This window comes from Trichosurus vulpecula, chromosome 3, assembly GCF_011100635.1.
Source record: "Trichosurus vulpecula isolate mTriVul1 chromosome 3, mTriVul1.pri, whole genome shotgun sequence".
Classification (NCBI taxonomy): domain Eukaryota; kingdom Metazoa; phylum Chordata; class Mammalia; order Diprotodontia; family Phalangeridae; genus Trichosurus; species Trichosurus vulpecula.
Genome location: NC_050575.1, coordinates 275,259,562 through 275,273,254, shown reverse-complemented (window position 1 = coordinate 275,273,254; position 13,693 = coordinate 275,259,562). Strand labels below are relative to the sequence as shown.

At 39.0% G+C, this 13,693-nt stretch overlaps 1 protein-coding gene across 1 annotated transcript in view; it reads right to left on the bottom strand.

The window, feature by feature from the left end:
• PCSK2 (proprotein convertase subtilisin/kexin type 2) overlaps nt 1-13,693 on the bottom strand; it is a 341,220-nt gene that overhangs the window by 60,821 nt on the left and 266,706 nt on the right. The window contains exons 7-8 of the mRNA XM_036750726.1: nt 12,779-12,867; nt 1,188-1,363 (exon numbers count right to left, since the gene is read on the bottom strand). Of these exons, the coding sequence (XP_036606621.1) occupies nt 1,188-1,363; nt 12,779-12,867 (265 nt within the window). The remainder of the gene's footprint in view (nt 1-1,187; nt 1,364-12,778; nt 12,868-13,693) is intronic.

Below are 13,693 nucleotides of genomic sequence, written 5' to 3'. Positions count from 1 at the left end.
TGTGACAGGTGGGTTGCCAGGTATCCCATAAGTCAATACTGCAAAGATCAATGACTTTGTCGGGATAGGTTCTACCTCCTGTACAGCAGATTGAAACTCCTCTACAACTGAACAGTTGATCTTTGAGAGCTGTTGTGGCAGAAAGATACATCACCCTTTGGTTAATATGGTGATGGGGCTCTTTGAGCTTAGCTAGACTGGTTCTCAGAAGATAGACATGCAACCCATCACTAGGCTTTCCAACTAAGCAGGACCTACTAGAGCTACGGCTCTGTTGTCATGAATTTGGGGAAACATAGCCTGGGGAAATTCAAGACCCTTCCACATTATGATAAGGCATCAGAGTAGGATGTTGGTGGTAGAGATAGTCCCTAATTATAGACTTATCCTATAATTCATTGCATAGTCCTTTTTTTACAAGTTGCCATTGCTGAAGAACTTGTCACCAAGAGATTGGTCCATATGTTAGTAAAGTGGGCAATACCACCCCCTGGGGGGTGCTAGAATTATCCGGGGGTTGATAGTAGCCTTGGGTGCAATTGAGGGGCATGGAATAAAAAATAAGGGGGCAGTGAAAGCATAAGGAAAGAAGATAAGACAAGAAAAAGTTTAAAAACCACTCGTACATGTTTCATCTGTTGTGCAACAGAGTTAAAGTTGCAGTGATTACATTATTTTCTAAATAAGCACACAAAATGCAAGTTATAACTGATCAGTGGTTAAGTCCACTGACTGGTCTTAACAGGCAAATGTTGGCAGGTGAGCATAATGGATAGAGATTTGGCTTCAGAGTTAGAAAGAACTGAGTTCATGTCCTACCTCTGACATATACTGGTTGTGTGACTCTGGTCAAATCATTTAAACCCCCCCAGACAAATAGGTGCTGATCTACATTGGCAGATCAAGTTTCCTCACTGGGAGTTCCCTCCACAGATGAAATGACAAATCCAATTAAAAATAAATTGAACCCATGGAGATATGATAGATAGGCACTATTAATACATGTTGTTCAGCATTTTGTAAAAATCTTTCCTCCATGCCCAGATTAGAATGATTCTTACCTTCCAAACTAAAAACTAAGAGCTTTATCTTTGACTTTAAAAAAAAGTCAACAACCAACACTACATGGAATATGTAAACATGATTGTGTCAGAGTGAATAGCCTGAGATGCTCAGAAGAATTTTACCTTGTTCACACCATCTGCCATTGCTTGGAGGGTGAGTTCTCTGGGTCCATCCACAGTCTTCCCATTATCCGTTGGGCCCCAGCTGGCACTGTATATGTCTATCACTTGAGGCATGTGACTGATGGAGGAAGCCTCAATGATATCCGTCATAAATGGTTGATCCAGCATGCGTATTCCTGTAGATTTTTATCAGCAGTGAAAACATTGTAGTGTTAAGACTTAAAAGCAAACAGATGATAGTGTGGAGATGGTCTGCTTTCAGAGTTGTGGTTGTAATGTTCATAATTCTAGGACTTTCTCAGAGATACTAGAGGATAAAGAACCTTTGGAAACTAAATTGTTAACATTTCCATTAATTATATCATCATAGATTTAGAATTGGTGTCTGTGTGTGTGTGTGAGAATCTTAGAAGCCATGTAGCCCAATTCCCCTCCTTTCTCTGTCTGTCTCTGTCTCTCTGTCTGTCTCTCTTTGTCTCTGTCTCTCCCCCTCCTTTCTTCTCCTCTCTCTCTCTCTCTGTCACACACACACACACACACACACACACACACACACACACACACAAACACAAGGACTTGAGACTCAGAAAACATTATGATTTGCCCAGGATCCCACCCACCTAGCAGTTGTCAGAGGCAGGTAGTTGCCCTACCTTTCCTCCCATCCAATTCCCCCTTTATTTTCTCCTGTCACGCTGGTGAGTTAGGATGTAGCAGGAAGCTGAGTTTGGATTTAGAGATCTTGGTTGGAATCTTGTTCCTGCTCCTTGTTCCCTGCGTGACCTGGGAAAATTCATTTCCCCTCTCTGAGTCTCAACTTTCAAATATATAAAATGAAAGGACTGGATGAGCTGATTTCTGAGATTCCTTCCAACTCTAAATTCAGTTTGATCCAACATATACTTATTAAACCCCTGCCTCTTGCAAGGCACTAATCTTTGAGTCTATAGTATAGTAAATCTCATTTAAATACCTGAGAGTTTTGGTGTGCTGCTATTGGAGAGCAGGGAAAAGAGGGGTAAAGGAAGCCTAGTGGTCATGTTCCTGTAGGGACTCTAGATTCTGGGGACTCCATTAAGCAAGAATGGTACTGACAGCTTAAAGGAGGGTGGTGACAAAAGACCTGGGTATTTTGGCTGGGAATTATAAGGTTATAGGAAATCGCATAGCAACACACATGTCCTGCAGTCACTTCCTTTCCTCATTTTATTAAGGGACATTATCTCACAAACTTCACTTTTTCTATGTGCACATCATTTATTTAAATAAGAGCTACATGGTACTCTAACTAAGGGATAGCAATTGACATGGAACTTTATTATTCTCTCTCTCAAAAGTTTTATCCATTTGTTAAGTTGCTATTCCATCTAAGCCTTTTTTGTGTCATGGACACCTCTGTAAGCCCGGTGAAGCCTATGGATCATTTCTCAGAATAGCTTTTTTAAATGCATAAAATTAATACATAAATTACAAAGGGAACTTATGATACTGGAATATAGTTATCAAAATGCTAAAATACATTAAAAAACCCACATTCATGGATCCTGGGTTAAAAGTGCTTGTTCTAGAGAAATTAGAGGAAAAGAGAGCAAGTTATAAGCTGGTTTTTCTTGCAGGCAGACAAAAGCAAGAGGCTTCAGAGTCAGGATAGGTACTGCTGAGAAAGAGAGAGAGAGTGAAAGTGGAGGGGGGGGAGGGAGACACAGAGACAGAGAGAGAGAAAGAAAGAGAGACAGAGAGAGAGACACACACATAGAGACAGAGAGACAGAGCGAGAACGAGAGAGAGAGAGAGAGAGAGAGAGAGAGAGAGAGAGAGAGAGAGAGAAATAGAGACAAAGACAGAGACAGACAGAAACAGAGAGAATGACTAGTCACCACTCATAAATGAATAATGGCATTACTTTTTTTTTCTGGGAAAAGGTAGACATCCAATTTTCAGTTTAAATCTTTTTTGTTCTTGGAGGATTTTCACTCAGAATTAACTTGCTCTTTGGTTTGTACAGCCCATAATTTCAGTTTTATGATTTGTTTTACAGTAAGAGAAGGAATAAGAATCTTTCATTTTTGTCTCAGCTGTCTTTGGCCTTCCAGCTTCTTCATGTATTATAAAGAAGAGGGGCATATTGACAAAACAGATGGAGGACTTCTGGAGTCAGGGCAATCTGGCTTCACATCCTACCTCTGACACATACTTGCTGCATGATCATGGGCACAGCCATCTAACTTCTTATACTCTTCTCCACTTTCTAACGCTTTAAATTAGAGATGAGTTGCTGTTGATCTGCATCAGTGAGGGGAGTTTCCACACCTGACACATTTCTCTAAACCAATGAAATCCTAAGTCTTGACCCCCACCCCTCCACCAAACCCTCAGAAAAATTGTCCACATGTTGCAGAATAAATCAATGGGGCATGTAGCCATATTCCTACTGCTATGGCAAGAAGATGCCAGAAAGCTCTATTGATTCAAAAATATGTCTCTCGAGGCAGGTGACCTTCATTTTGTCCCTGTGGAAATTAGTTATGGAAAAGCAGGTAGGGCTCTGTTGATAGAATAGAATGGCTTTGTGTTTAAGGCTAGATGGGAGCTTGGAGTAACTCATGGTGCTGGGCACAAAGCAAGCACTTGTCTGCTGGTTAATTGATTGACCTATTCCAAACCTCTCCTGTTTTACTTATGGGGCAGTTTGCTCAGGGAGCTTCATTACCTTGGCCAAGGTCACACAAAGAGCCAGTAACAGAGCCAGGATTCATGCCCAGATGTTCTGATTCTAGCACTTTCCATGACACTGGGAGAATCCCACGCTGGTGTACATATGACAATGGTTCTCAAGACCATTTTCCACTGAAGAGTTAGATTGTTAACATTTGCAAAAATTGTCTTGGAGTCTCTGCCCAACTAACCAATAGCTTGATTTCTTAGTGGCAGAGCTGGGTTTTGTAAGAGATACTGAAGCATAGAAAAACCAAATGCCTGATCTATCTGTAGTTCAAAGCCTTCCCATGACACTTAGCAGCTGTATGATAGTAGACAAGTTGCTTAACTGCTCTGAGACTCAGTTTCCCCTTTTGTTAAGTGGGATTGATGAAACCTATAGCACCAATTTCATCGAATAATTGTGAATCTTGAATGAGAAAATATTGATAAATAGAAAAGGGATTTCATTAATACAGGGAACTCCCAGGTGAGGAAATTCTCTCTTCCAAGGCAGCTCAGAACCCTTCCTAAAACTTAGAGAGCCATCTAGAACAGAAGTGTCAAACTTGTGGCCTGCAACACTCCTGAATAGGCTCAACCATATTGAAATGTAATTGGGAAATAGTTAAAAAACAAGTAAAAATAAAATGAACATAGATAATGTTAATATGTGGTTTTCTAAGTCAATATGTACTCTGCAGGTATCCTTATGTATGGTTTAGTGGAGTTCATTTATATTTGACTTTGACCCCAGTAGTCTGGAGCCCTGTGACATTCACAGGTTCAGTGATTTGGTCAGGGTGACAGCAGTCAGAGTCAGGACTTGAACCCAGGTCTTCCCAGTTTCAAGATTTTCTTTCTTTTTTTTTTTGGCTACCTGTCCCTTTCCTTCTTGCCTCTCTCATAGGCCTTCTTTCACCCCTAAATTAAATTAGGACTAATTTCTGCTGCTATTCTACCCAATTTAAGCCTGAAGGAAGAAAACTGACATGTGCATAGACAGTCTACAATGGTTCCTCACCTTTTCTGTGACTAAGGAGGAAGAAATATGTACCAGGGAACTTGGCAGAAAAGCTCCTTTAATCTTGTTAAATTCTGAGGGTTGAAGCTTGTGTTAATTGAATGAGACACGAGGTTACTTCAGGGTGAGATAGCACATTCAGCAGCAAGGATGGTCTGATCCAAACAGTATTTGTACATGTATCTATCTATCTATCTATCTATCTATCTATCTATCTGTATACACTATCTATCTATATATCTGTATATACATATATATATATATATGTATATATATATATACACATACATACACACAAATGTATATATGGTTCTCCTTAATCTCTATAGCTCATGGGAATTGAGGGAAGCTGGTATATTCTGTGACTCTTCCAGGGAGAGTGGAAAGCCAAGGGAAGGACAGCTGTGCCCTTGTCTTTAATAAGTATTCTTTGGGATTTTCATTCCACTGTCTACTGTCACTGAGGCAGGCCTGATGACCAGTTCAGTTCTTAGGTGGGAGCTTTGCATGAGCTTCCATTTAATTAATTTAGTTATTGGAGACTGTAGCTTTAATTTCCTTTTGCTTTTGTCTGCCTGCAGAGATGTTAATGTGCCCCTGCCTGGCCCATTTCTCATTCTCTGTGGAAATCCTGGCTTTCTTGAGCTCTCTAAAATAGATACTCTGGGCCAAATTCTTCTAACTAATGCAAAAGGGGTGCCTCTATTTGTCAGGTAGATATTGTGGAGGACTCCAGTTGTGTTATTGCCCTGTGATTTGGCTTGAAAGACCCAAATCTTGTACCCGTTTTTTAAATTTTCTAACTGAAAGGCAGCATGGTGTAGCAGACGGTGTGTTAGACATGGAATCAAGAAGTCCTAGATTCAGATCTTGCCCCTGACAGAGTTGTGTGTCCATGGGTGAATGACTTAATCTCAATGAGCTTCAGTTTCCTAGTCTGTAAAATGGAGACAATAATACCATGGCACTTATCTTATAGCGTTGTTACGAAGCGCCAATGGAATAATGTATGTTGAGCACTTTGTGAACTTTAAAACACTTTATAGTCGGATTTTATGATGTAGATATATGCTGTGTTCTAAAGTTTTCCTTTTCTGCAGCTTTCCCCAGATTCTACCCTCCCCACATTCACCCTTTTTTGTAGAAAGCCTAAGCCAGTCCACACTAGAAAATATTTCATTTAATACATGGAAAAAGCTTTTGATGTGTTGCTGTCTTGGCTGTGCTCCCCAACTTTGTGGGAACTAGCCTTAGTGAAAAAAAAGTAATGTCAGTGTTTTTCCACTTTATATCTGGGGACGTGGGGTGGGGTATGGTGTCTAATATCCTTTCCCTTAAGGAAGGGGGAGGCTTTGGGTTCATTCAGTGATGGGATGGGGTCCTGACCATTACCTTGAATTCAAAGACTAATTAGGCTCACCATATACCCCAGAATCCTCACATGCATGGTCCTCTTGTAGACACTTCATGACTGCTGTAGCTGTCTATATCAAGGACTCCAGAGCTTATCCTTACAATCTAAGGGATGACTAATTTCTCCTTGTTTCTGTGTACCTTTATAATAAACCTTGTTCTCATTTCCTGAACCTTGTGATCTGAGCCTGAACACTGAGCAGCTTGTCGGGTCAGGCAAATGTTACCACTCACCTGCGTTGTGTGGGCCTCACATAATTGGTGGTGAAATTTACCTTATGGGTAAATAATTGCTTCATTTTGTGCACACAGGGACACTTCCTGTCATGCAAAGTGAAGGCTGGGACAATACATATCCAAAACCTTGCATTTGCAGTATGCATCAAATACCTTGTGAGATTGCAGTTACATTAATAATTTCATCATTTTATTTCTAAAAATTGAAGAGCTTTAGAAGTCTTCTGAACTTCTAGAGAGGTGAGAAAACTGGGGGATAGGTAGGGGAGAGACTTTTAAAAGGGTGTATAGAATAAGACTAGGAAGGTGGTGGGAGAAGGTAAGGCAGGGAATTTTGGAGGGGTGGGTAAAATAAGGAATAAGAGAGTAAGGAAAAAAGATAAGGTAACAGGGATAGGATAAAAAGAGAGGCTGAGAAGGAAAATAGTGAGTAAAAATAAGATGGAGGGATATTAACAAATAGTAATTAGAACTTTGTCAAATCTCTAAGAATATGAATCATTCCCCAATTGATAAACGGGCAAAGGATATGAACAGGCAGTTTTCCAATGAAGAAATAAAAACAATTTATAGTCATATAAAAGTGCTCTAAAATTTAGACTGAGTCTAAATCATTATTGATGAGATAAATGCAGATCAAAACAAGCTCGAGATTTTATTTTACACCTAACAGATTGGCTAAAAAGATAGAAGGGGAAAGTGACAAATGTTGGAGAGGATACAGAAAAATTGGGACACTGATTTATTATTTGTGGAATTGTAAAATGATTCAACCATTTTGGAGAGCAATCTGGAATTATGCCCAAGGAGTTATTAAACTACCTCTACCCCTTAAGCCAGCAATACTGTTAGTTGGTCTATTTCCAAAGATGATTAGGGAAAAAGGAAAAGAACTCATATGTTCTATAATTTTTGTAGCAGCTCTCTTTGTGGTGGCAAAGAACTGGAAGTTGTGGGGAGGCCCTTCAGTTGGGGAATGCCTGAACAAATTGTGGTATAAGATTGGGATGGAACTTTGCTTTGCTGTAAGAAATGATGAGCTCAAAGATTTTAGAAAAACATGGAAAGACTTGCACAAAATAATGAAAAGTGGAATGAGCAGAACCAATAGAACATATACAGTAACAGCAATATTGTTTTAAGAATGATTTCGAGTGAATAAGTTATTTTGTCTATTATAAATACTCAAATTAACCATAAAGGACACGTGAAGAAAGACATTATCTGCATCCAGAGAAACAATTGATAAATAGAAGTATATGTAGAATGATTTTACACATATATACCTATTTGTGTCTAATGGTGGCCATCTCTAGACGGGTGGGGGAGGGAAGAAAAAAATTTAAAAAATTTAAATGAAAAATTTGTTGTATATTTGAAGGGAACAGCAAATTGTGCATAGTAGATTTGTAATTTCAGTAGTCTTTTTAGTGTACTGTGTTATGAATATGCTTGTTTTATTCCATAAATTAAAAATAAAATTAAAAAAATTAAAAAAAATTCAGATGAATCTGGCTAATGACTCATTATAGAGTGGTAGATGGTTTGCACTAGAGGCATCTTAAAAATCATTAAGTCTACCTGCCCCATTTTACAGATGGTGAAACAGACCCGAAGAAGGGAAACGGACTTGCCTATAGTCCTATGCTAATTAGGACAGAGGCAGGGCTGGAGAGATCCCAGCTGTTCTAATTCCCAGTCTAAATCTCTGTTACGACAGAGCTAAATGTGATCAAATTCTAATTATGATATTTATATTTTCTAGGTGATTTTCTCTAACTGGATTTGGCAAGTGCAAATTATTTCTTTCACTAAAATCCTATTCTGATGCCTTATCAGCAGGTGGTTGTTGATTGCTCTAGGTTCTCAAAGGCAAGGAGAGGTCATTTTGACCTGGACAGGCAAAATTTGGATAGGCTTGTCACCAGAAGGTTCACAACTCACAAAACAATCTTCTAAGGAATAGAGAATCTGTGATCTGCACTGGTAGGGTATCAGTCACAGATGGATGATACCATAGATGCTTGGAGCGTTGAAGCTAATACTGTCATGATAATAATAACTGATGTTTTTAGATGTACAAAGCATCTTATTTTATGTGATTTCACTTGGTCCTTGGGATAGCTTTATGCTTCAGATTTTATTTTCATTTTGCAGATCAGGAAACTAAAGCTTGGAGAGGATAAGATGTCTACTTGCCCAGGGTCACGTGGCTCTTTGGCACCTGAGATGAGATTCCAACCCAGGTGTGCTTTACTCTAGGCTCAGCACGTTATCGACACAGCCGTCTCTCAAAAACCAGTCAGCTAGAATCACCTATTAACTATATGGTACTGGGCTTACTAGACTCAGAGGAGCAGAGAGTCCTAGCTGGAGACAAAACCACAGCTGACTTGTGTCTATTTTCATCTCAACTGTCTTTTCAGAAGAGAATTCAGCGACCTTCGGTAATTTTATGCTAGCCATAATACTATTTTTCCAGGAAGACATTTCTGACATGAATTTTCTCTGAGAAACCCCTTTCTGTTTGTTCTTTCTATGGTGGAAATAGAAATGGATACATGCTCATGCTTTGCCATAAATTTCTTTTTTTAATAAATTCAGAATAATTATTATTTAACTTCTCAGTTTTACCTATTCAAGGCTAAACACTTGATTCCTTTAGCCCAATTTTATAGGTTCACATATTTAGAGCTTAAAGGGACATTAGAGATCATGGAATATATTCTCCCATTTAACAGATAAGGAAACTGAGGCTTTGAGAGGTTAAGTGACTTGCTGGAGGTTACACAGAGGGCAAATGATTGAACTGGGATTTGAATCAAGATCCTTCGACTCCAGGCCCAGTGTTCAATACATTGAACTTTTCCACCTTTTATCCTTCTTTAGGAAGGGGTCAGGCTCCCTGTTTTGAAATCAGTTCATAATTTTCCTTTCGTATTCTGGGTCTTCTCTAAGTTTTTCCAGCTTTGAACTTGATGAATTAAAGGGGTGGGTACTGTTGTCCTTATCTTAGCACCTTCTCTAGTTATGAATAGGAGATGGGCTAAGGAGGTCTCCACCTTCCTCCAAAGCTTCGATGGACTTCTCGTGATCTCTCCTGGCCACTGGGTGGGGCTATAGACCGCTAAGCCATCTGCAGAGTGGCTTTCAGTTAGAAAAAAGGGATTTTGGCAGTTGTTTGATGCCTCATACAGGCATAGATTCCTCTCTAAAGAGTTACTACAAGCTGGAGCTAGCTTTTTAAAAAATTGCTGACCAGAATGAGGAACTGTAATTTAAAGTTTCTGAGGTTTATGCATCTTAAATTAGGAGTGCCTGAACCTGTTTAGGTGGAGGTTACGATCTTGTTTAATCCATTTTTTTTTAAAGTAGAGATTCTACAAGGGCTGCTTGGCTATGACAAGAAGGATTTAAGGTTAGGGGCCCGGGATGAGCCCTGCCCCATGCAACAGACAGAGTAGAAACAACATGAATGATGTCAAACTGAGGGGCAGGGGAGATAGCATGGTGTGCTGAGAAGGGCACTGGCCTAGGAGTAAAGACACAGGATCAGAGTTCTAGAGCTAGGAGGGCTCTTACAGGGTGGCTAGCCCAACCCTCTTATTTTGATGGAGTAACAGAGGTTTAGTGACTTACCCGCCATCACACAGGGGGCTGAGCCAGACTTTTGACCCAGCCTATGGCATTTAGAGCTAGATAGACCTCAGAGGCCATCTAGTACAAATTCCTTATTTTACAGATGAGGTAACTGAGGCACAAAGAGGTTTACAAAGTTCACTAAGGTCTTACAGTCAGAAGAACAGAGATTTAAATCCAGATCTTCCGACCTCAAGTCTAGGGCTCTTGTCACTGTATCTCATTTCTTCTAACATTTGGGTTCTAGTTCTATCTCAGTTACTAGCTCATTAGGTGGGCAAATCACTCAACCATTGCATCGTTCAATTTCTTTACCTGTCAAAAAAGGGATAATCTTACTTGCCTTTGTAGGTGGGAGCAAAATAAGACTTGAAAGTGTTTGAAAGTGTTAAAAGGAATACTCTGTACAAGTGAAGGATTTTGGATCAGGTACTTAATTTTTTTTGAGCACAGAAACTAGGAGACTTGCTCCTCCAAATTAGGAAGAAAATTGGGTGCCTCTAGGCTATGGGTTTACCATATTGGTCCAGGCACAAACCATGAATCATGGTGCTGAACATGAGACAAAAGTGGCTGGTGTGAGTGGATGACAGGAAGGGATTTTCAATGATGAGACAGGAAAAAGAATTCAGACGGAAATCAAAGAGTTGCCTAGAGCTCTTTCTCCTTTCTGACAGGTGGGCCTTAGAACCCTGAGGAGCTCATCTGTCTACTCACACACCTGGCTCCTTTGACTGCTCAGAAGCTTCAAAAACTGTGTGGAGGATGGCCATCAGAGTGGAAAGTGAATCTGTACCAGATTCCCATCTTTCTGTCCTATTCACTCCTCCCATGGTTGTATAGACCCAGCTTTTTCTCAACCACCAGCCCAGGTACAAACCTTGGGTATAAAATATTAATCTGGGGATATTCTTTCCCATCTCTGATCTTACTATTGTTGTCAACATTTTCTTACCAGCATTATGAATGCACAAAACACCAAGAAAACTAAGACCCAAAGGACAAAACTTCCAGCTGTTTACTTTTTAGAAGCCTACTGATATATCTCTCTGAAATTCATCACCAAATTCTGTCAAGTCTCTTAACACTCAGTGACAGCAGGTGTGTGATATAGTTAAGTGGCAGGATTTATATGGGAGGTTATTGCTTTATTTAGCAATCTGGGAATGCAAGCGTCAGCACTGAACACGGTTCTGGTCTCACTAAGTTTCTAGGGAAGAAATGCCAAGACTGTTATTACTTAAAAAAAATCATGGAAGTGAAGCACTAGGGTTGGTGACTCAGCCTGAATAAATTAGGAATGAACTTCAAGCAAAACTTAGAATGAACTAAGAGCCATACTTTTCTCATGCCTCATAGAGACTTTTTTCTTCCCTTTCTTCTTTCTTTGTTTTTCTTTCTTTCTTTCTTCTCTTTCTTTCTTTCTTTCTCTCTTCCTTCCTTCCTTCCTTTCTTCCTTTTTTCTTTCTTTCTTTTTCTTACTTTTTCTTCCCTTTCTTTCTTTTTTCTCCCCTTTCTTTCTTTCTTTCTTTCTCTCTCTTCCTTCCTTTCTTTCTTTTTTCTTTCTTTCTCTCTTCCTTCCTTTCTTCCTTTTTTCTTTCTTCTTTCTTTCATTCCTTCTCTTCCTTCCTTCCTTCTTTCTTTTTGTTTCCTTTCTTCTTTATTTCTTTTCCTTTCTTTCTTCCTTTCTTTCTTTCTCTCTCTTCCTTCCTTTCTTTCTTTCTTTCTTTCTTTCTTTCTTTCTTTCTTTCTCTCTCTCTCTCCCTTCCTTCCTTCCTTTCTTTCTTTCTTTCTCTCTTCCTTCCTTCCTTCCTTTCTTCCTTTTTTCTTTCCTTCCTTCTTTCTTTCCTTCTTTCTTCATTTCTTTCTTTTTGCTTCCTTTCTTCTTTATTTCTTTTCCTTCCTTCTTTCCTTTCTTTCTTCTTCCTTCCTTCCTTCCTTCCTTCCTTCCTTCCTTCCTTCCTTCCTTCCTCCCTCCTCCCTCCCTTTCTTTCTTTTGTAACAAAAGGCTTACTTAGTGTTTCTCATTTTCTTTGCTTTTCTCATCCCACCTTCAGCTACAAGTTTCCAAATCCCTGGAAAGAGGTAACACAGATTGCCTACTAGGACTTAAAAATGTATTCTAATGAGCTTGTGGTCTCTAGTCTGATATAGCAAACTACTGCCAGGTGAATTTCACTGTTTTCCTGAGGGCTAAGTTCAGATGTACGGCATAGTTTGGAAGGCCACTTGGATTTTTGTATGTGATCTGTGAAAGTCTATATATACTCAACAATCTGGGTTTATAATAATTTTGAGTTAAAATATTACTTTTCAGGTTATCATTTCTGAAATTTTCTTTTTGTTCTTTGTTACTCATGCTATACATATCCTGGATTTCCTTCACCCAAAGTACATTTCATAAAAAAGGGATTTATACTAGAATCTAATGAAAAAGTGAGGAGTGGGAAATAGGCTTGATAATCAATGCAAATTGTTTCCAGGACATTACTCCTCTGGGCAGAATGTAAAGAATAATTTACGGCACTCTATAGATTTTCTATGAGAGAATTAGCAGTTCTCTAGCATGGGAAGAGCATACCTGCAACCTTGGAATTATAAGCCACTCCAACCCCACAGATGTTGTTGTTGGCTGCTGCCGACACTTCCCCTGCACAGCGGGTCCCATGACTGTAGAGAAGAAAGCTTATGTTAGATACAATGTCATCCAATGAGGTGGATTTAAAGGGCTTTGAAAAGAATTACTGAGGGAGGCTCTTGAAATTCCTTTCCTAATCATAGAAACAAAAAAAATGACAAAAACCATAGGCTTATGTCAATAGATACACAAAAAGTCTTTGGAAAAAAATAGCATTCATATATGTTAAAAACCCCAAAAGGACGGATAGATAAGGGCCCTTCTTTAATATAAGCAAAAACATTTATTGAAAACTAATGGCTAGCATTATTTACAATGGAGAAACATTTTAAGTTTTCCCAGTAGGCCAGGGGTTAAAGTAAGGGCATCCCCTCTTCCCACTATTATTTGACATAGTTTTGGAAATAATAGTCTATAAATAGAACAAAATCAAAGGTATAGATATCGGCAAAGAGGAGATAGCATTCTCTCTATTTGTAGATATCATGATGGTGTACTTAAAAAGCTATGGTCCGTGAAGAAAATTTTTGAAATGAACAATAGCTTTAGCTATTAATCTAGGCATCTGTAAAGATGGGCACTTTATACAATATTGGTACAGCCAGGAAGAAATAGTAAGAGAATTTCATTCAAAATATCTATAAAATGCATAAAACATCACCTACCAAGATTTACACAAATACAATTATAAAGCAATCTTTACAAACATAGAGACAAATAATTAGAGAACTATTCACTGCTTATGGGAGGGTCTTGCCAATGTAATAAAAATGAAAGATGTACCTAAAGTAATTTCTAGATTTAGCGCTATATCATTCAAATTACCAAGGGGATACTTTATAGAGCTAGAGATTAACA